At 40.1% G+C, this 23,728-nt stretch overlaps 1 protein-coding gene across 1 annotated transcript in view; it reads left to right on the top strand.

Annotated features, from left to right (window-relative positions):
- LOC105381399 overlaps positions 1-20,928 on the top strand; it is a 74,676-nt gene extending 53,748 nt beyond the window's left edge. The window contains exons 15-20 of the mRNA XM_038120783.2: positions 4,873-4,974; positions 17,998-18,003; positions 18,458-18,538; positions 19,671-19,940; positions 20,114-20,254; positions 20,341-20,928. Coding sequence (XP_037976711.1) covers positions 4,873-4,974; positions 17,998-18,003; positions 18,458-18,538; positions 19,671-19,940; positions 20,114-20,254; positions 20,341-20,421 — 681 coding nt within the window. The 3' untranslated portion in view covers positions 20,422-20,928. The remainder of the gene's footprint in view (positions 1-4,872; positions 4,975-17,997; positions 18,004-18,457; positions 18,539-19,670; positions 19,941-20,113; positions 20,255-20,340) is intronic.
- The last annotated feature ends 2,800 nt before the right edge of the window (positions 20,929-23,728 follow it).

Below are 23,728 nucleotides of genomic sequence, written 5' to 3'. Positions count from 1 at the left end.
GCCAAAAATTTCCCGCCACGGGACTTGCGTTCATCGATTTTGTATTCAACGCATTGTTGACGTCTTGTTCGGCAGATACAAGTTTACACGGGCCACTAAATAAATGGGCGTGGATTAATTAAGTGATTCTTTTTAACGAAAACAAATAATCTTAGGACTTACTGAAAAATAATATTGTTTACTTAAGTAATCGATTTTGGAAAATAGCCCCTGCCTATAGCATCATTTATGAGCAGTAAATTATACTGGCGTGGTTATAAAAATATTTGATATGTAACAAAAATATTGGAACTCAGTATATAGGTACATAAATAGATTTGATTGCAGAGCGTTACGTGCGTTCAAGGTGTAATAATATCGAAAAGCCTGAATTCATAGGACAAGTTCTGTAGACAGGTAACTGTGATGACTATAACATGTATTATAGTTATGTTGATTGTACAAATTTCTCGACACTTCTGAAGTTTGCGAACTATTATTAACAATGAAAATATTGCTAAACCTTCTAAACTCATATAAAAATGTACGAGTCTATCTACACTCACGGCAAAGAAACAGTTCCACTTACAAAATGTGGACACCAAATGATGTAATTTTTTTTAAACATTTAATAGAAAATTTTAACAAAATAAGTATTTATGTTTTTAGTTGGTAATATTCTGATGCTCCGATAAATGCACTTAGGCCTGGGTCTCCTATTTACGCCGCAGGTCGCGTCCAGCGTCACGCCGTAGGCCGCGTCACGATGCTCACTATAGAAATGTACTGATGCGGTCTCCCTCACACGCCGACGTTTGGCGCGTAGATGTAGTGAGCATCGTGATGCGGCCTACGCCGTGACGCTGGACGCGACCTGCGGTGTAAATAGGAGACCCGGGCCTTAAATATTGCAGACGGCGTCCAATTCGGTGTAATTTGGTAATTTTCTGAATGGAACTTTTTCATTGCCCGTGAGTGTATAAGTATAGTTATGGTACGTGATGATGATGAGTGATGGACGTAGTTGCTGAACGTGACCGTACATTGCGTGTCTTACCCACCACCCTGCCATAAACATGTGTCGTGTGCAAAATGTACATTGTACACGCCATATGTCCTCTCCCAGTGGCATGAGAGAACACAGGTGGTTAGTTCGCTTGTCACTTATAATACCATCTTGAAGGTTCCAACTTTCTTAATATATTTTAATAGTAGCTCCCAGGTGCCCTGGCTTGTTTCATACTTTTAAATAATTAACTTTCCTGGATTAAAACATTATTGTTTAAAAGTTGTTAGCTATTCATGAGCGTTATCTTCTTCAAGTTATTAACCTCACGGACAAGTTTATTAATATTTGTAGAGCTTCTTTGAAAATACTTAAGTAGGATCTTATAGGATGGCGTTCTTATTATTTCACTAGATGTTGCCTGCGGGCTACGCTGCTATAGAAAGTTTAGGACTAAGAATTAGTTTATTTTTACGAGTTTTTTTAGTGGTTGTTCGATTTCAAAGAAACAAAGCCTAATTTATGTTAGTCTTGTTCATCTGTTAGTGACAGCAACCCCCCGGTTCCAGGGTTAAGTATGTAAAGGCCAGGGGCTATGGCTATGACTATACATCGTTTTTAGATAAAAACGAAAACTCCTATTTAGATCAGGGTTGCCACGTATGATGATGATGACGTCTTAGTGGGAAGAACAACATCTGATATAGCGAAATTGGTTTAGACGTCGCGTAACTAGATAATAAATAGTTCCTACTAACGCTATCTTAGTATGGGAAATGCAATAAGTATAGTTGTACCAGATACCTACACTATTTATAGCTACTGTCTCTTTTAAAGAACAGTGCATCTAGCACACAGAAACTTAATTAGACAGACAAAGCTTGGAGAGCTCCCAGAGCGCTGAAGCCGCCTTGCCCTTATTTACATTGTTACGGTTGTAACCACAGATATACATATGTACATAATGCAAAGGTACCTAAGGGGTAAATAAAGGTAGCGATCATAATAGAATAGGTACCTAGGTAGAGTTAGTAAGGCACTTTCCCTTTGATATGTAAATTTATCGAGAAGCTTCGAATGTGGGGCGGTTGCCGCGGTTGAGATGCGCCAATATTAGAATAGGGTAAATGATTTTTTTGCATAATAATGTTTTGGCTCGGCAGTAAGTAGCGGATTGTTGATAAATAAGGTGTGCACGACAGGAGCCTCGTCGATTGACTTATAAATCTAAACCTATATCAAAAACGTTTTTAAAGGTTTTAATTTTTTTTATTGAGGTTCAACATTTTTGTTAGAGTGAAGTTCTACGGTAGGTACCTATAGGCAGTACCTATTGACATTAAATTTGAACTTCGTTAGGTACATTGACCTTTTTAACACGGATTTATTGCTTATATAAATATATTTTAGTATTAGTTAGTCATAAACACGTTTGGAACTTACAACTCTATTGCGTGCGTTGAACTCTTTTGTACCGTATTAATAGTAAGATGGTAATTATTAATATCACGGTGAATTTACAGATATGTTGCAGATAACTATTTAATTTATGGATTTTTCCTTGGAAATTTCGGCCGAGTCATGGTTATGATTATGAATATAAGAGCATAGATACAAGGGAGTGTTTTAATTTTTTGGTACGTTTTATGTACGAAATTTAGCTAGTATTTGTGGTATTTTCAATCCATTTCTATGTTGGTTTTAGCTCAAGTACGCTCTAGCGAAGCGAGTTCAATCTTTACCTCGGAATTTTAAAGAGGCGGACTCTCTAGCGCAACCGCCATCATAAAGAGCAGTAAAATTCAGAATTAGGATGAGTATTTAGGATTTACCTTCCTGAAAATGAGTTCTTCAAGTCTTTCTTGTAAATTTATAAACAGTTTTTTTTGCATGTAACAAGAACTTTTGTATTTATTTAGTGCACGCAGCTACTTCACTATTAAATATTGTTATCTATCCAAGTGGTTATGGGCAGTGCCTACCACATTATTAGTTTATTACATAGATAAAAGATCATAATGTAAATACACCAGTTCGGGACAGTTGAGGGACAACAATATGAAATAAAACGTTTAATTTACAAAAGAATATCCTATTTGCTATCATATGCGAGTTTGATTGATTCGCTTTTTATGTAAATTATAATATGATTAATACGGCTTATTATTATTGCGGTATATAATAGGTGCCTGAACGTACAACTTACTAAGGAGCTTGCGTCTACATCTACATAATCACCTTACATTATTCCATTAAGTCTGAAATGTGATTTCTGGGATGTGTACACGACAGTTTGATTGAAGTAATATCCTCTATAGAGGGGAGTTGATTGCGGCCTTGTTTCCACTTGATGGTATTTAGTAACTATACTCGGGTTATATTTGCCTTCTAATACCACTAGTAAGACACACGCAACATGTAGGTGGCATGTAGATACAAATTTAATATGCTCAAGTTATTCCCGTATTAACTTTTTGTTGTACTACAGATTTACGTAGATCTATCACCATTTCTATCTGTGGATTTATGACACCAGTGGTGTAATTAACAATGCAGTCTAATTGCGGATACTATTACTATAGGGAAGGAAATCACAGCCACAGTAATAATCCAGGTTTATAGGTATTCCAATTTAAATACAGAACCATTAAGTAATTTCATGATTGTCTCCATAAATTCTGTAAGCCGTACCTTAAACACTAAATCCTAAATCAAAGATCGCTTACTTAGCGCAAGGTTTGTTTTCACTCGAGGCGACAAAGCGATCTGTCTCTCCCGCCGGGGGCAGCCAACACTGTGATTTAAGAGGCAAGTAACAATGCGGAGAGTGGGTTTCCGAAACGGCCCGTGAGCTCTCGAATCGGTGCCAACATGCAAAAATAGCGTGGAAAATCAATTGCAAGACACCGCCAGCCTCCGACCCTTGCAGTCTGCCCGCGATCTCCGCTGCAAACATACTAAGCGCCACAAATCCGCGGAAATTAATACCTTTTTTATCAACCACTTGTGACTATAATCGTGCGTCTCACCGGCTCCTTGCCACGCTGTAAAAAACAGGCATATCATTGTACTAATATTAGTATTTGTGTTAGTCATTAGTCTTGTTTAATGCATGTTAGATTAGCGCTTGATGTTATCGATTAGATTTAGTAGTGTTTTTGTGTATAAAGCCGTCCTTCAGAACTTAGGCTTATTTTAGAACTGATCATAAGTTTAGTACTCTCTGTAGACTCATCGATCCTCTCATTCTCTGAACTTGTATATTGATCCTCTTGTGTATTGAGGGTACTTAAGTACTATTTTAAGTCCATCAGGTTGGAAATGCTGGAGCATACCTAAGGGACGTCATTAAATCTATAAAATGATAAAACATTTTCTTGCAATACTTTTCTGAGCTTAAGTACCTACTTGTTAAGCAGTTTAACCTTTTGCGATTCAAACAGTAAATTATTCTTGATGCTCTTTGCATCATTGGCTGAAAAAAGAAATTAATTTCAGAATTATATAAATTCAAGATTTCTCTTCAATTGTGTGAGTTTCTTGATGTCCACCGAACACCGTCGCAAAACGGTACTTTAGTACTGGTACAACGCAATAGTACCTTAGTTGTAATGGTATGGATGAGCTACCTTCAGGTTCCTTTAGGTGGCTCACCCTGAAGGCCTAGCACGGGGCACAGGAGGCGCAGGCCAAGACAGGACAAAAGTATTCCGTCGCACTCGCTCTCGAAGCCGCGCGATGTGAATAAGCGCGACGCAACACTTTCGTCACGTCTTGGCTTGTGCATGAAAGTCCTTCTGACCATTACAACGAAGGTACCTTTAGCTTCATTTTGGTAGCTCACCCATACCTTCTTCCCTTGACGCTGGTCATCTCCATTGTCCCAGGAGTACGAGGAGGAGGGCCGGCGGTCGCGGCGCCACTCGTCCCCCTGCAACTCGCGAGAGGGCAGCACCAACGCGCTACACACGCAACACTACGGCGACGCTGTGAGTGATCCTTCCCCAATATAATTAATTTTCCTTGCAGGCTAAAAGTATGAGTTTTAGAGCAGCTTTAAGCCCGCTCCATACTTTCCACGAGAGGTTTTGTCTGGGGTCTCGACAAAACTATTCATTATTTAATTTACTGCTGGCGAGCTCTGCCGAATAAGGCATTCTATGTCGTCTCGTTTAGTTTTGTCGAGAGTCTGTAGCCTAAAATAATCCTATATGACTGTGACAGGCAAAACTAAATATTCGTTAATATGTAAATAATTAATTGTGTTGATATTTCAAAATTCTAATACAAATTACCATCTTAGAACCTTCAATGTAAGTACTTATATCAAAGACTCTCTGAAAATCGATTGGACATCAAGAGGTTATTTATGTAGCCAATTATTCACTCGCCCCGCTGAAATGCCGTCCTCTAATTAATTTAGGCGCTTCGGAGACCCTGGACGCACACATCCACACTGATTACCTCATAGGTGTTTGAATTTATCGAAGCAATGGAACTGACCCAATTAAATTAGAGGATACTTGCCTAGTCGCGGCCGTTTACTTTATTATTACCTGATCTAATTGATATCTACTGTGAGCCGATATGGCTTAATGACATTGAAAACAATGGTTTGAATATAACCAATACAATAGGCAATATGGATTGGATAGTTATAAATAATTACGTAACGATATAACCCATAAACGGAATTAAGTTTGCATAAAATTATAACAATTCGCTTCAGCCTTGACGCTGCGAGCACTTGGCTCATGGAAATAGCAGATAAATAACGGTTATTAAGCAAAAACTGATATCTTTATTATTTGGCTGTGGATACTTTTGTATTTAATAGGCAGGGTAATGTGTGGAAGGTTAAAGCTTGTATGGTTTATCTACTAAGTCGTTCGGCGCTGAAACTCTGTAACTGAATAGTCTGGCGTCCGGCCAACTGTCTGACTCAGCCTTCACGAAACTTGGGTATGTACTTACCCTGCCATGAGATATGAGAAATAATCTAATATTGTCACATGCAGTCATCATACGATTTATCTATTGGTTCCATCTTCTCTCTCTCTGCCAAAGCAGATATTTCTCTTAGTGGCATATGTAATATAGGCAATTTTATCAAAGACTCGTGTTTTAATTTAGACTCTTCTCTTTCTACAGGAAATAAATCACCTACTAATTGAGATTTACCAGATAAAACAAAGAAAATGCGCTTTTAAAAATAACGAGTATAATTTTGTAAAGTATTACATACTTCTGAGATTCAATTTCATTAACCTAGGCTATATCAGTCTAATTAAATTATATCTAAAATATATTTATATTTAAACCCGGTATCTAACTCTCATATTACATTTTCCACCTTCGGAGATATCGAGTGGCGCTCGGCGTTATGTTGGGCCTTTCATGCGTGCAAGTAATTTAATCCAGATACATAGTTATGTAGCGCTCGCTGTAAAGTTTTCTGCTATTTCTGTTATGATTGCGGAAAAGTTTCCAACCACCGAGCACCGTTGGATAACCACCGCGAGCTTACGTTCTGCAGGCGAGTTGCGTACGTCATTAGCGTCGACGTGCGTCAAATCGCTCGTGTAATCTATTCATTAGTGGGCTATTGATCCTTACTGAAATAAATTTAAAGCTAAAGTAAACCTAGTGCGTGTGGTGTCAGGTCATAGTTTCTCCTGCAGGGCGCGGCGCAGGTCCTCGGTGGCCTTGCTGAGGTCCTTGCCGTCGCGGTGCGGCTTGCCCAGCTCGCACTCCTCCAGGTAGTCCTTGGGCGGCTCGGCCGGGCACTTGGAGCCGAACTTGGGCCGCGGGATGCGCACGCGCTTCACGTCACCCAGCCAACTCTCCATCTTCTATCCGAGTGATAATCTCAATATGAAGTATAGCTGGCTGCAGTTCCGCGCTGCACCTGTAATGAAAACAACATCATGTTATCTTCTGATATCTTTTGCGTGACGAAACCTGTCTATCTCAATCCACCAAACAAAGGTTGGCGCAGCGTTGCCTCAGTTGCCGGTATGAACCAACTATTGTGCAAGCGCGATGGTCAGTGGGTGAATGTGGCAACCTCGGTTAACATTAACGCTGCGAATAAAGATGTTTTTGTCAATATTTAAATTAATGGAAGGATGCAGTACTGACGAAATGGTAATAAAGAAACAGTACAATAGTGACGCGGCTCTCGGCGCGTGTTGCTCGACTTGCTCGCATGCCGCCGCTCTCGTAACCTTTGCGTGGTCATGGTCGGAATAGCATTCACATAAATTTCAGGTTTTTTTTCAGTATCTAAATGTTTGCTCAAGCTTCGCGTGTTAAAATTAGGTATCGCGATTGTGGTTCATTATAAAACCTAAGATATTCATCTTTTTAGTGCTTTAATTATGCCTCTTTTTACTGTGGAAAACAAATATTTCTAGTTTACCACTGCCGGCACATGAACCTTTCAGTGATTTGCCCCGCTCGTGTACAACGAGCTTCTAATTCCATCGACCTTCAACTTTGAGCTGCTTTGCAGCTATTTCTGCTTGCGATAGCTTTTGTTCGGAAAACTCATAGAAAATACCTGACGAGTAGCGCACGTGCGCGCGGTATTCCATCAATAGCGATGAACCGCGCACCGAGCGAGCCACGCATCTCAACTATTCCTATACATGCTGAGATAATTAATCATCAATGTAATTTTTATTGTGTACTGTACGAGTTAAAATACACTTAATAATGATGAATCTGGAATACATGAATAAGTAACAAAACCCTCTTTTTATAATGAAAGCCATAAACAACGTTTATTAACAGAGAGGTAATTTATTTTAGGAATCTTAATTTACGTCCGAGCAAGGTAAGATTAAAATTTGCGTAATTTAATTTGGTTTTGGTTCGTTTGTCAAAGGCTGTTTGTAATCGATTGTCTGTTGTTGCGGGCACACTTGGAGGCAGAAACAAAGATTTTAATGCACGATTGACTTTCACCGGAGAAAGTGTGACTGAGCGCCCGTGCCACGCCATTATGGCCGTATTTCTTAGCGCTTTCATACTTTTCAATTTGCATGCTCAAACTAATAATAGATGATAAGTATCGCTAACCGCTCCATCTATTGTTTCTCTAGCGGCCGTAATTTGTCATCTGTTATGTTGATTAATTTCGCTGCCGCAACGCAACATTGCGAAGATAACTTGAATGCTAATTAAAACTTTTCAAGACTCCGTAAATAATCTGAAAAATAAGAATAAAATGATTTGCCAATAAATGTAGGTAGCTAATCATTTTCGGCCCTTATTAGTAATCATTACGACTTTATTAACGGTTTCTGAGATAGAATCCTATAATATGCAACTTTTTAGTTACAACCAGATTTAATACTTGCACTTGCATTACGCTTAAGGCTGATATGTAACTAGTTAAGTTGTAAAGTGATCATAAACATACATATTTTAATACCTAAATTCATTACATAGACAAGTACGATCCTCATTACATCATGAAATATGGCCGTGAAACTAAGTCTTTAGCAGTGTATCTATCTGTAATAGCAGAATACTTAGTAATAAAGCCGACGTTATGTAGTTTGCTTAAATGGTAATATCACAGACTTAGATTTGCCAAATCTGAGTTTGTGGATAGTATAGACGACATAAACGAAAGGAACGTGGGTGTATAATTTTGATGGGTACTAAGTTTTGGTAATATCGCAATGAATGTTTCTTTATAAGGGGGATTGACATCGTCCTACATAGCATTAGTAGTCGTAGCCAACCGTGGGACATTTGTGAGTTCGGCACTCGGGTAATGATAGTTCAGAAATAGACATATTTATCGGCATGTATAATTCACGTTACCATTATAGTTTTATACGACGTACTCAATGGCTATGAATAAGCTCAATGGTGGTAGCCATGTAGCCTACAATTAGAGGCCCACGTCTTGAGCAAAAACATTGTTAATAAGTGTGTCTACGGCGTGATCCAAGGCCCGCGCCTCGGGGAGCGACCGCAAAAAACTCACGCAACCAATCTTAGCAGAGCACATTCAATTGTGCGCTCCAAGAAGCAAAAAATGCTACAAATTGGAGCAGAGGCCATTTGCTCAACCCGCGGGCAACCACTATTCCAACTATTTGGGCTAAATTCACAACTTCGACAAATATGTATTTCAGAGAATTGAAACAGTCTTATACGTAACATTCGTTTAGCACACGTTTATTACGAAACATTCTTCATCACATAATTGGTCTTAAAGCAGTTCTCAAGTAAGCTAAGAAAGAGAAATCCTAAAATTGTTTAGATAAGGTAATGAGAGTTTAAGCGACTAAAACGACAACCGTTAAGTAGGTATTATGTTGAAACTCTGATCGTAGCTAACTGCTAGCTAGATTGCGTTGACAACAATAGAAACGGAAGGCGTGCATGATTATCCTATAAACGAGAGACACGAAGCGGTTGTCTCTCGATTAATTAAGTATGTTGGACGTGTGAGCTCGCGTGGGTGTGTACGTAGTTTCTATATCGCATATCTCAGCAAATGAAGCAAGTGATGTGACAACAGAGTGCAACAAGAGCGGTTTCGGTCGGGCGGCTTGCCGGAAGCGCCGCCAGCACAATGCCGCTCCATCGACGCTGCACATTCCGCGCGCCCGCGACGATGCATCCACATTCTGCCATGCCCATCTGCGTCGCCTATTGTTTCATTTTAAAGCCGCATTTTTTGCCTTTTATGTGAGCCCGATGAAGTTCCCTCTGAACAAAACCATATTGCGCAAATATGCTAAACTTATGAATCCACCGCGGCTTAAAAACATCCCATCTTGATGCATGCGGTACTTTACATACGATTTACACATACCTACCTACGATAAAATATACGAAAAATAAATAAATTAATAGATATGGCGTGAATAAATTGACCGAGCAACACGAATATCTTCGCTGCCATAAATCATCACATTTATCAATTGCACGTAAACGGCGCGCAACTTTCTTCACATGGTGGCGTCCTAAATTGGTTACGTACGTGACACCATAAATCAAATTACAGTCAATCGGAGCCGTGGAACTTTCTATTTCAAAGTGTTCCGAGCTAGATGTCGATTGTAATGTAATGTATGGGCCTGGGCGCAGTCTAGATTCGCGTTCCCATGGCCTATAGGCGGTGTGTTCCGGGGTCGCGGGTCGCAGCCTGGACCCGTGTAGACGGCAGATAGCAACATGCAGGCGCTTTGTCATCACAACTGAATGAGCAAGAACATGGCATAAAGTGAAATATGTACCTATAAAGCCAACTTGGTTTAATGCAGTTTTAGGTAATTGTATAATTTTTGGATACATTGGAGAACAGCAAAGTTAACTTATCCAGTGATGTTACAACAGTCTCACAATTTCACGGAACGGTGCGCTATTGACCGCCCCACTCGACTAGACTTACTGAACTCTTGAACTCTTTTAACGAGTATCTAACTAACGAGCGCACGTGAGGCTTCCGAGACAGTGGTTATTGCGCGGCCACTTGATCGGTAGCTCTGCGGCCGGCAGAATATTCAGGTTAATCTTCTCTCGATATGTAGTTAATCGCGGAATCGGTCACGTGGTCGGACCGTTAGGTGCTGACGCGCTGATAACACGCCGGGGCCTCGACTTCTGCGGAGACGTGTGACCTAGTCTCGACACCCGACTCTCTGACACAGTCAAAGACACCCTCATTACGTGCATCTGCGTTTGTCTTGTCGCTGTCACAACGGGGCCACTCCGGCCACTCAGCCACAACACATATAAGGAGAGTATCTTTACGTAACGTAACTGGTACACGATGCCAGATATCTTCATTGTATTCCGCGAACGTTTGATGAAAACAACGATGGAAAAACGCGGAAATTCCGTGTTCCGTTTCGAGCACACGCTTTGTTCGCGGCCGAGAAAAACCTGTATCGCATACGTAATGATAAATATAGGTCTGCGGAGCCTGGAACCTCGGGAGGTTCCAGGCTCAAACGCCGGGGCGTGATTTACCAAGTTACCTCTAACCGGAGTGCTCGCCGCGTACTGGTTAAGCCTGATCCGACGTTTCCTGTAATTGGTAGTTTAGTTTCCCACCCTCGTCACGCCACTTTCAACCGACATCGCTCTTCCTGGAAACCCACTGAGATAGATTGAAGATAAATGCAAAGCGCAACAGCTGATATTTTTAAACTTAAGTACAGGTTTGTTACATTAGAAAAAAGTGAAGTGCGTGAACTTAGGTAACTCAAATTATTGTTATGTTTAATAGAGATAAGCCATTGGTTTTATTATTCAAATGGTGGAGATAGGTATAAGTTGGAGAGGGAGTACCTATATAGGTTGGTATTACTGTCGTCATGAAGAGAGATCAGCAAATCGGGTGCGCTATGAGTTGCAGAGGCAAAGGTATACATCTATGAGTGAGTTGGCAGCTCATTAAAGTACAATAGTCGGTGGGTGTGCGGTCCCGGTGCGAGTGTGTCGCGAGGAGGGCGACAGGGGGCGGTGAACGGCGGTCGCGTCGTGTTTGGCTAGCGGGACTGCGCAGACGCATGCCGGCGGATTCGTCATGTGTCGCCGCCGCCGCCGCCGCCGCTCTCCCACGGTGCCGCGCTAATTGTCAGCTTTGTGCTCCACGGCGAGCCTGCTCATTACTAGATGCCGAACATTCGCTACGCCTGTTCGATTCCAATGCAAGTTTTACAACATCTTCATTATTTCTCTCAGAGAATACGTTTACATTTACAGTCATACCTTTTGACAAAGACCGTATCCAACAATACGATACACATTAAAATGTCTAACTTAATGAGCTGAAGAACATTAGCGTAGCCTTAGCTAGGATTGCGTAAATATTGCTTGGAAAAATAACCATGCGGGAATTGCGTAAGTTTTGTTGTTAATAGCAATGTGTGCAATTATGGCAGCCGCTGCAAGTAGCCTAACAATGCCTCGGTCAAACGAAGTCGGTTTTATAGTCTTACTTCCTTAGCGATCCTATTGATGATATACTGAGCCAAATTTACGAGCTGGGCGCAAACATAGCCCGGAGTAGTAAATTTCCCCGACGGCCACAGTTCCGGGTAGATTTAAGGTCCAATCTAATCTGGCCGGCGGCGGTCGTGCGGCCGCGCGACCCCGGGTCACTGCTAATCCCTGCGATACACCGCCAAGGCGGACCCTATTCCATTCGAATACATTATTTTCCTCCGAGCCTCTCTTTCACCATTTCTCCGACAGCTATTAAATGAGCACCAATTAAACAATTTAAGCGTTGAGAAAAATACTGTTATTGCAGCTAATAAAGCAATCGTCGTGAGCAATCAGAGATGGTCATTACGAGTAAACGGTTCTTCTGAAGGGCCGTCAGCTTATCCGCGCGATCAGCCCACGCCGGCTCTCGGGAAGGTGTACCATTAACCTCCTTGCCGGAAAACCTCCGCTTCCGACATCTTTTGTCATATTAAACCCGCTGTTCAATACCTAAAATGGGCCTTGCAAACCGAGACGCTGCGGTCGAGATTACAAAAAGGATACCCGGTACATTTACGGATACAATAAGAAATAAATAAGTCGTGATTTCAATACAAGCCACAACTGAAAACATTAAGGGCAACGTGTATCAATGAGACCTTTAGCTCTTAGAAAGCGTGTCACGGGCCCACTGAATTAATGTGGGTTTAGAAAAAACTGCATAATTCACGACAACAATGATCGGGTGTCTCGAAGGTTGCGACTGTGCCATGTCCTTGTTGCTAGTACTAACAGTCAATCAGTGGCGCGTGTCGTCCAAGTACTAGCTAGTACTCCTTGGAGGATACACTAAGGTACTGCATTGATTATAATAAAATGCATTCAGGCATTGAGTCAAACAAATAGACCGTGTAATTGGATCTTAACAATACTGCGCATGCATTATACTTTATTTTTGTTTAGATTCAAATAAGAGTAAGTGTAGGATTGGCGCCAATCTTAGATAAGTGTTCTGTCAGTTTGAGCAATTTAATCGGAAACCTGACGAAATAAGGATACCGACCGTGTCCGTGGCCTGGAAAGAACCGGCCGCGGATACCGAGATCACATTGATACATATGCGATGGGTATTACTAAATGGATTTAATTCGTGTGTTTATTAATCACATGTACCTAACTATACATAAAGATCTTTAGATATAAAAAGATCTATACAACGAAATGGACAATGAGTGGCTGAAGAAATTTCTAAAACTGAAAGTTAACAAGGAGCCCAAATAACAATGACCCAGTTTAGTTTTGAAGAAAACATGGAAACATTATAATTTCTATGAGGAGAAAGTTGCATACAGTCAGGCGATGACTCGACTTTACTTACTTCTAAAGCAGCACAAAATACTCATAAAAAAGTTAAGATACAAAAAATACCTACATAATATTAGTATGACTCAGGCTTGATGGTAGACCACTCAACTCTACATTATAAACCAAGGTTTTAAAGTTTTTATTTTTTTATTAATATAGTAGGTGGCTCCAAACAATGAATTTTGGACTTCAATAATGAAGCAACAAATAAAGTTTGCAATTATTTGAGGTTGCACAGAGCGCTAACTGTAAACATTAATGTAATAATGACCGAAAACAAAAGCTGCCACCACAATAAACTTTACTATTGTTTACACCACAAACCACGAATTTATATTGAATTGTGCTATAAAAATACACATTAATCGAATAACCTCAATTTAGTATTTAACTTACCAGTCACGTTTATCCTGTTTGTTGGATGTAAGCACAAAATGTAAATAAACAAACTGACGAAGGCTAACAGGCAGCACGTGACGTGTGCGTCCGTCGGCGAGTCGAGCGAGACTGAGCCGAAGTAGTCGAGTGTTGCGGAGTGGAGGAGGCGAGCAGCTGGCGGCTGGGTGATGCGCAGGCGCAGCCGGGCGCTAATGGACCACCCGCACGACCGACCAATCAATGCTCCATCAACATGGAACGGCGAACGGCTATTGGGTTTCAAACTATTATTGACCGCTTTCTAATAAAACGAAGATACCATAACCATAGACCAGAAAAGACTTAATAGTGCGCTTGTGCAAAGGATAACAAATCACCACCAACACCGAGGCAACCTTTGAGTTCGTGAAAGTGGTTATTATGTAAACACAGATCTACAGAGCAGGGCGAGACAGTGGACGCCGGGACACCTGCCCGCGGCACTCAGGACATAATAACCAGATTAAGTGGCACCGGATGGTCAGGTGGTTAGCAACGGTGATTCGGGTTCGAATCCATAATCTTCGACTCATTAACTACGTGATCGTAAACAAGCTGTGGCTGAGCAGAGATGATTATGTTCAACAAAACATGTTTTTGCTCAAGACCTTTGATCAATTGATTTTATCAATGGGCTATGTCTGCAAAAAGAAAAGTGCTATCTCGTTGACCATTATTAGTGGCAATTCTTGACCTCAAATAAACAAGACAAACCGCAGATAAGACATGCGAGATCAAGATTAAATAATCACGTAACAGTTATATTATTACCAAAAGTGCAACGGTAATATTATTGCATTGTGTATTAATTAGTCACGGTGAAAACAATTAAATTTCGTATCCCATCTGACCGTTAGTTCCCACGGCGCAGACACCAGCCCAAAACTGGATAAACCGGAAACAATACCATTACAAGACACAAGAGCAAGCACCTGCGTCTTCTGTGAACCATTAAAATTAATCACCTTCAATTCCCACAAGGAGGAAACGCATAAAAAGGGACATGTATCACTTCATTAAAATAACTCTTTGCAAACGAAAGTAACGCTCGCTTTTTTGGTAATCTTTCTTACGAAGCTAATTAGTACTTGCAGCATTTAAGTACAGTAGATACAATATTTAATTAGTTTTCGCCGAATTACCTACCTTACCTAGCTCACCACGAAACAAAAAAAGAAGAACACTTAAAAGAGAATATTAGTAATTATGATCAATGATTAAATTAAGAACACGCCCTATAGCTATATTTACAATCCCAACTCACCCATATCCAAGAGTAAAATTTACATAGGATATCCGGCTCTCCTATAACTTCTAAGCCTTTTAAATCGTAAAGGTACTGTTACGTTCTGTTCTAAATTTCTAATATAATAATTTATACATTAACTCACTTTTAAATCGCTTGTGAAGCTTTGTCTGTGTCCTTGGTGAGTGCCATTTGCATTGTATTTTAAATCGTAATTGTGATGTAACACTTATTTAATGGCAGGCAGGTTGCGCTCATCATTATTCAACTTTACTCACATGAAAACTTAAACGATTTTGACTGCAATGCGGTGTTATTCGACCACTTCAATGCAGTTGGTCCCTACCTGCTTCTAGTAGCATAGCACTGTGGTAGGTAGATACCGGTAGATTCTTCCGAAACAGCTGTACAAAAACAAACACGCTATCTTATGAAATGCAAGCTCCATGAACATTTTTGTCAGTAAATCAGTAGCCTCATCGGAAGCAATTCATTAGTTATCAACTAACTACTTATTACAGAAGTAATTGAAAAACCCTACCCGAAAAGCAAATGTGGAAAATACATGTGATTACAGTATACTGTCGTCAGCAAACCTACAATTACGTTATCAAACGTTCTTGACAGAAAGCGTGTAATGTAATCAATTAGCTGTTTACAAGATTAGTGAAGCGTACTCGGTAAAAGTGAAATTAATGGCGTTTTGTGGTTTGTTTGAACCCAGCATTATTGGCATTGGATAAAGACCTAAGCTTAATACAGTGGGTTTTAGTTTCTAGACTATCCTTTCTTTACTCTTTTTCTATATGATTTCCTCCATTTAAAATGAAGAGGTCAAATATAATTGGGATTTTAACGCATATTTAACGATAACTGTGTTTTCTGTCACATACACAGATAATATTTGGGAGTTTATGTTGGCTACTAACTACTAAACTATTTATTGCTGACGTGATATAAACTTCATTTCAAACGGCGATACGGCTCCCGACGTCAGCGAAAATGTACAGCGAAAAGCGGGTGACTCCCTGCGAGTCACGTCTGACTACCCCTACGGGGATTACAGTCGTGAGCATATGTATGACATAAACTTCACATTGCCACAGCAAGCGGCTAAGCCCCTAGACTCCCTGGAGGCACATTTTACGGTCACACAACCCTTTTGAACCCACTTCAGTTGTTCACGTCACACATGGCAGTACAGAGTAAGCCTAGGAGGGTTACTCAAGATTGGCAAAAAGTAACGGGAGCTGTCATACAATCGGCACGTATAATACAACGAGATAGACACGTGTCGTTAGCGTAGCAGATCCATGACTTTGGTTTTTTATTAGCTAGAGTGACCACTGGATTTCACTGTCACCGGTTCAATGAGGCTTTCTCGGAGTAAGGCGATAAGAGTTGCAACAAACACCTATCTGACTCAAGATTTAAAGCGTATGTACCGGCTATTGTTCAATTGATCTTGATATATTATGATCGCCGTTTCTTTGTTTATTATGCTTTATTATCTCATTATTTCGAGATTAACGTGCCCTGTTATTACAAAATACTGGGTGATTATCGTTTTCAGACTTGTATCTTGTATTTTGTACTCGTATTATAAAATTGGCTCATCAAAATAATGGCATGAATCAACATTACATATTTATGTGCAGGATATTGAAAAAGACAAGTTCAAAAATCTCAACTCCAGTACACCTTGGTATTCAACTTCTAGTAAGTATTCTATATAGTCCTGGAAGTCAAGGCAACGCGCAGCTCGCGGGCAACAGCTAGTTAAATCAAAGACTACTATAGTATAGAATAGTATAGATTAATCGGAAAAGTTAAATCATATAATTGCTGTTGAGGATACCCGAGATCTGGAACGATGATAAAATATTATTAAATGAATATCAACCTATTCATGCGGGCCAGATATAACGACGGCGAAGGCGAAATTAAGTAAAACGATCGATATCCGACTTTCATTAGCTTCCAAAGTGCCGCTTTAACGGTATTTATTTTAAAACGTAACGTAAGCAACGTATTTAATCTAGATACATTTAATTTAAATATTAATAAGTATTTCTTTAATTTGATGTGGCTGGCATCCTTGACCCGTCCTTAGATAACGAACAAGGTTGGTTGGCTTAAAATGCATTTTGCAATTGTTCAGCAATTTTTTGACATCAGCATATTCATGTTACCGTATCAATGGGTTTATTAGATAATTTGTACATTGTACAAAGATAACAGGTGCGACCTAAACAACCATGGGTTCACGTCACGTCCCAAAAACTTTAAACTGTAATCATAGATAGAACTCGCATATAATAAACAGAGTTCATAAAATTATGAATGTGAATTAAGTACGCAGATAACGCGAATAGATAGAATATATTAAAATAGCGCATCTGTCTCATTGATAATCTTAGCCGTAGGATGTATTTTAGTCCGTGGGATTGTACAGGGTCCCCTGCTGGGGCCATAAAGTGATGCAGGCCAGATAACAAGGCGCCCTTGTATCTGCGATGCGGCTCGTACCCCGAGACAGCCTGATGCTATCGGATTATTTATCAATATCACTAACGAGACAGCCGCCTCTGCTACTACACACAAATAGGACCAACACCTCGGAGATGCTAAACTAAATTATGTCCTACAGTCCTTAACTAAAGCGACGCAAACTAGATTTTAAGCCGTAAAAGGTGAAACAATAGTAAAGGCAATGTTTTCTTAAAAAATCACCGTAATTTTCTGTGAAGAAATAACTGAAATGTTGCCAGAGCGTACCGGACAGCACAATTGGACGAAAGTTGAGAGACGTCGCAACACAATGGAGCAAATTGTTGGCAGTCTCAGAAGTTATGAGATGACAAGGACGAGTCGCTACAATGCTTGTATTTGTTTACTTATGCAAAATATTATCTTTTGTTTCATGCCACTTCCTCCGCGCCGGACATTCTGCAATCGACTCCAATCATCGAAATGGCTTCCAATTAACACACTCATAAACTTTTATGACAAACCAATACAGGACCAGGTACGTATGTATCCATTATTCCAATTCTCAATCCATTTCAATTTGGCCGTCCAAAATTAATTGGAGTTGGTAATATAGTGTTACGCTTTTAAAATATGATATTTACTGTTCACCATATATTTATGTCTAATTACGTAGTATAGGTACATAGATAATATTACGTAGTACAGCTACTTCAATAATCTTTTTACATATTTACTACAGTAAAAGCCCAGTGTAGGTTAAAATCCTATCTATTTCATACAGTAACGTAACAGACCTGTAGTTAGTTCTTCTTGGAAATGCGAGTGACGTGAATCCCTCAAAGTGTTATGTTGAAAGTCCATGTAGGATGTTTGTGAGTCTGAGCTAGATATGCTAGATGCTTTAGCATTCATTGAACATACGACATATACACGGGTCCGAGGCAGCTCGGACGCGGCATGGCGGCGCCTGAGTGACTGTGATGTTTCAGTGCGGCTATCTCGAGGGGCTGCGCTCATCACTCGGTGGCTGGACGCAGAAAGTTAAATCATGGTACTGGGGACGACCTCTAGTAAGTGGACCGGCCTCTCGGGACCGGATGCTCAGCGATATGTCCTAGCACATTGACGACATCTTGCACGATACTTTCAAATCTTTTCAAATTTTATTGGAAAATTCTCGCTTCGAAGTCAAATAAAACTTGCTTGGTGTTAGACTTTTCCTGTATGTTTTCACATTATTTTCTCGTTGCACTTCGTTTCGGTGTTTATTTTCTGCCTCGTAGATTCAATTTGACCCGTCGATGATAATTTCGAGAGTAGTGCAGTTTTAATTGGTTTTCCATACCGGTTCCCATTAGCCTGTAGCGGTCCCGTGTTTGTATATTGAATGGGGTCAAATTACATTTTGCATGAAAGTTTTAAATCTCTTATCAAATCCATCCGGTTTTTAATCTCCGCATACTTCCAGTACCTTTAGTAGAAATCAAGTAATTTCCAAAATCATAAATCAACTGATGTATTAAGTAGAGAACATAAAGTAGGTAAATTTCATCCGTGGTTTGTTTCAAATCGTTAACACGAGTTTTTAGTTTTAGTACTTTCATTTCCTTTACTTTCCCTTTATTTTTCTTCAACACCTCAGTAAATCTTTCAGATCGGAATAAACTAGTCAAAACTGTCCATACATCTGACACTTGTATAATGAACTCACTTGGAACCACGCCACCGAGTGATGGATACGCATGAAGTCAAGCCTCCAGCACACATTATACACAGCTTCTAGAACATTCACCAACATCACGACTGACTACCGATACTGAGCGGCAGAAGATCGTAGCTTCACACAAACACTGATCTATGTCTATCGATTCAACCTTTATTCGCTACTGTCCTAAAGTTACTATCCTGTGCCACTTAGCAACTCACTCAGACAATACTGTCATAAATTATCATCATTTAGAGGCTGATACGATTCGCTATTGGTATTGTAGAGTCGAAATTTAGTAGAGTGAATGTGGTATCTCGCCAGCAACAATAGGTTGTACATTACAGAACTAGTACAAAATAGTTACTATAACAACATAGCTAAACCTAATTCTGTACATACCTTCATCCGCACTTTTAAAATCTAAACCAACAGACATAAACATTCGTCGAATTTAACTAGCGACCAGAATTTGCTAACATGCGTTTCATTTGCAGGACCTGGCACATAAGTTGTCTCGGAGTTTCGACATGAAAGACGACGGGGGGGCGTTGCTGGAGGAGCGGGGGGGGATCCGGAGACACCAGTCCATGCAGCGGCTGGGCCACGGCGAAGCGGGGCTGGACGACGGCCGCGCCGCGCGCGTCATATCTGACCACCACGGCAACCTGCAGATCTCCGTCAAGAAGACCAAGCCAATTCTGGGGATCGCGATAGAAGGCGGCGCCAATACTAAGCACCCTCTGCCAAGGATTATTAATATACACGTAAGTTATTTTCATGTATGAATGATGGATTGATCTTGCTGTCACTAGAGTACACAACAATTATCTGTATGTAAGACAAATAGAATGCTGTAAAGTCTTAAAGATTTTTCGCTCCAAGGTCAACGAAGTCCTATAGCAGTATGCTCTACATAAGTTTACATCTTGTCTTTCAGGAGCACGGGGCGGCGTTCGAGGCGGGCGGGCTGGAGGTGGGGCAGCTGATCCTGGCGGTGGACGGGCACCGCGTGGAGGGCCTGCAGCACCAGGACGTGGCGCGCCTCATCGCCGAGTCCTTCGCGCAGAGGGATAAACCGGTACGTGACACGGGCAAAATCAAGCTGATGTTTGGATTACTTCTGAGTGGCAACATATTAAAATGTACCCTGTATCCTCATTCCAGGAGATCGAGTTCCTAGTGATCGAAGCAAAGAAGTCTAATTTAGAGCCGAAGCCTACAGCCCTCATTTTTTTGGAGGCCTAACATCTACTGTCCCTCCCCGCCAGCGATCCCCCGGCCGCGCAGGGCAGCGCGACTCGGGCGGTCGACCTCACCGCGGTATAGCCAACTCCAACCTGCGATGCCACATGCTCTTCTGAACATCCAGCTACGTACGCACCGCCTCGGGAATGCCTCGACTTCCATGCGTCGCTTACGGCGTTTCTTTGTTGAAGCTAGTCGAAGCATCTAGATCTTTTTGTAAGACAGTTACGTAAGATCCAGATGCATCGAGTGCAGAGGCCGGGGCGGTGCTCGCGGTAACGGAGATGATAAGATGGTGTCGCTCTACGGAGACGCGATGCACATCGCTACAATACGACTGACGTTACAACGGACTGTAATGAGAAAGGTAGATGTTGTCGCTGCGACGGCGGCGCGTGGTGAACCGGCTATACGCTATTAATGGCACAAGGGAGGCATTTTTTAAAACAATATTGAAATGTCCGGACACTTTTGAAACATAAATCACGATGCTCACTGCCCGAAATATATAGATAATATATAGACTTTTAAAAATAAAAGGTCGCCCCAATTTTCTAACTGGGGCGCTTCGGGTGGTAGTCCAAGTGAAATGTAAATTGTTTTCTAGAAGTAGTATTTAAACCAATTAATTACAGTAGTCTGCGACTGAATTTTATAAAAATCTCCTACTTTTACCAAAATATTATAAGATCATCTTAAAATTTTTACACAAAATTTCAAATTCACAATTAAAATTCGCGGGTAGATTCAGTTCAATTTCGTAACTAATTAAATAGTTCTAGAGTTGTAAAAGAAATGACGATAACATAGATCTTACGACGTTCATTTTGCGTAGGATTGTGCTAAAAACAATGTTTGGCAATGGTGCTATGATCTGAATCATGTTTCAGCCGCGTTCAAAACAAAGGATAGCAATCATGGTATTCCATCGGTAGTAGTCACTAGTAGAGTCGGTAAGGAAACGCTTTTCTCAGCATGACATTTCATTTTGAAGCCAAAGTCATCCATGTGCCATCAGGGTTGCGTAGTGGCGCGGGAGTCGCGCAGCTCGGACCAGCCTCATCTCATCAGCTCGTTGTGATGCAGTGGCGGTAGTCGCTTGCAGTAGCCAGTAGAGCCTCATCGTCCGTCATCATCAGTCGAGCGGAGCTTGCAGTAGGAGCCCCCTAAGCAAACTGTTTAATTCCTCGGTCCCACAACTGAGTTACAGATCCCATGCATCAGACATGCCGTAGTCCCATAGTAGTGTCCATTGAAAGTAGACTCACTACCTGTAGACCATAGTTGCTTTACTCAGTTTGCTTAGCGGCGTCAGCTAATTTGATCATGTCATTCCATCAGATCAACGGTGAGTTAACGAAATTCTGGCGAGGAGGGATTTTAGCCCATACTCTATTATGTTAATACGTAGACTTAAGTGAATGTGTGCAATATAATCCAATGTTACTTTAGATTTAGACGTCAAATTATCTTTTATTATTTCTGCACTCGAGCAAACAGTGCATTTAAATATTATAATGCTGAGAGTAACCTCTAATACATGTTGATTGTGAATTTTGACAATATAGAGCAAATATGTATAAATGCTGCAGTGACCTGTCTATGTAGGAATGTATGTTATACCAGCGCCGCATACGTGAGTGTGCGTGTCGCTAGCAGCCTCGTGCGCCGCAGATGTAGATACTAGATATTGTACACTTTCAGCTGTTTGTATAAAGTGTTGTTTACCGCCACCCCGCCCTTATCTTGTGTTCTAGCGAGAGCAGTCCATCTACCCATGTAAATATATCCACGTAATGTAATGTTTTATTACGTAAGCTGTAAATAACAGATTTGAATGTACCTAATGTAAAATAAAATATATATTCAAGTTAGTGCCAAAGCATTTTACAATCCCTCGGCTATTGTGTGTACAGAAGAAGGGGTAGGAGGCTACTTGGCAGTTATACATTTTAATAACATTAGTAACTGTACCTGCATTATATCGATTGCTAAAGTCACAGAATACGCTTTAACAATTAGGATTTGATCATGATCATGATATTTCAAAATTTTAATTTATTGTAATATATGAGTATGACACTTTGCATAGTTAGATAATTGAATTTTTAATAATATATTTTCACGTACCAAACAATGTTACACCGTTAGAGACAGTATTCAGTGAGATATGTAGATTGGTTGGTTGAACCTAAGTTACTGAAGTTCTGTTACAGTAGAGAGTAAATTAGTTAACACAAGAGACACCAGCCGATACAGGACAATTGAGTGAAAAGTTTTAACCCTTTTAACTTTTAAAATATAATTACATTTATATAAATAAATGGACAGAAATAATATGCACTGAAACAATATATTTTGTACGAATAATTATAGTTAATTTTAACTTATACCTAATCGTATTTATAATTACTGATAAGTTTGTATGGAATACACATAAGTGAGTCCTACTCGTGTGGAGCGCCGCCGCCTCCACTGGCGTCAATTCATTATTTATCATTACATCCTATATCATTTTGTATGTGAATTCAAAAGCAATTTTACATGTAGGGAATAAAATATATTTTAATGTAGTATTCATTATCAATCCACGATGTGTTACTTTTGACACCATTATGTTTAAATTAAACATTGAGCAAGCTTTGTCTTTCTCATCATGCTTTTACCTAATGCGACCTTCCCTAAATATATTATTATTATTATATTATAAGCCGTCCATTTATTTTCATGTTCAGTTCGTTTGAGAGCAATGTGGACGTTCCTTTGTGTTTGGTATAATTTTAGACATTATTGGCAGAGTTCGAATTTCACCAAGATATTTCTTTAAGAAGATCTATGTTGTAGTCTGTTGTTAAGTTTGTCGTTGATGACAAAAATATATTGTTATCTAGATATTGGTTGTTTCATTTGACCTGTAATTTTTGCCATTAGAAATTCAAGACATGGAAGAATAAGAGAGTTTCCTTTTTTCGAGGTCGGTTAAAAATAACAAAGTTTATAAAGTCACACTGCACCAAATACCGACTAACTGAGAAGAATTTTTAAAAAATGAGATGAGTTATTTATCGATTGCCATTAAAATAGTAGCTGACAAAGGATTAAAAAATGATTGTGAGCTATTTGAACAACGCCTGTTTCATTTAACTCTGCACAACACGGGTGGTGCACGTTGCTAGCGAATCAACATCAGGCGATGAGACACAAACAAAACAATTCAAAATAATAGCCGAATTAATAACACTATACATATACCTACTATCGTGTATCTATAACAATATAAAGGAATCATGTGACTCTGCTTTGGTTC

Source organism: Plutella xylostella, chromosome 4 (genome assembly GCF_932276165.1).
Source record: "Plutella xylostella chromosome 4, ilPluXylo3.1, whole genome shotgun sequence".
Taxonomy (NCBI): Eukaryota; Metazoa; Arthropoda; class Insecta; order Lepidoptera; family Plutellidae; genus Plutella; species Plutella xylostella.
Note: the sequence above shows the minus strand (reverse complement) of the source record. Positions and strands in the feature narration are given on the sequence as shown.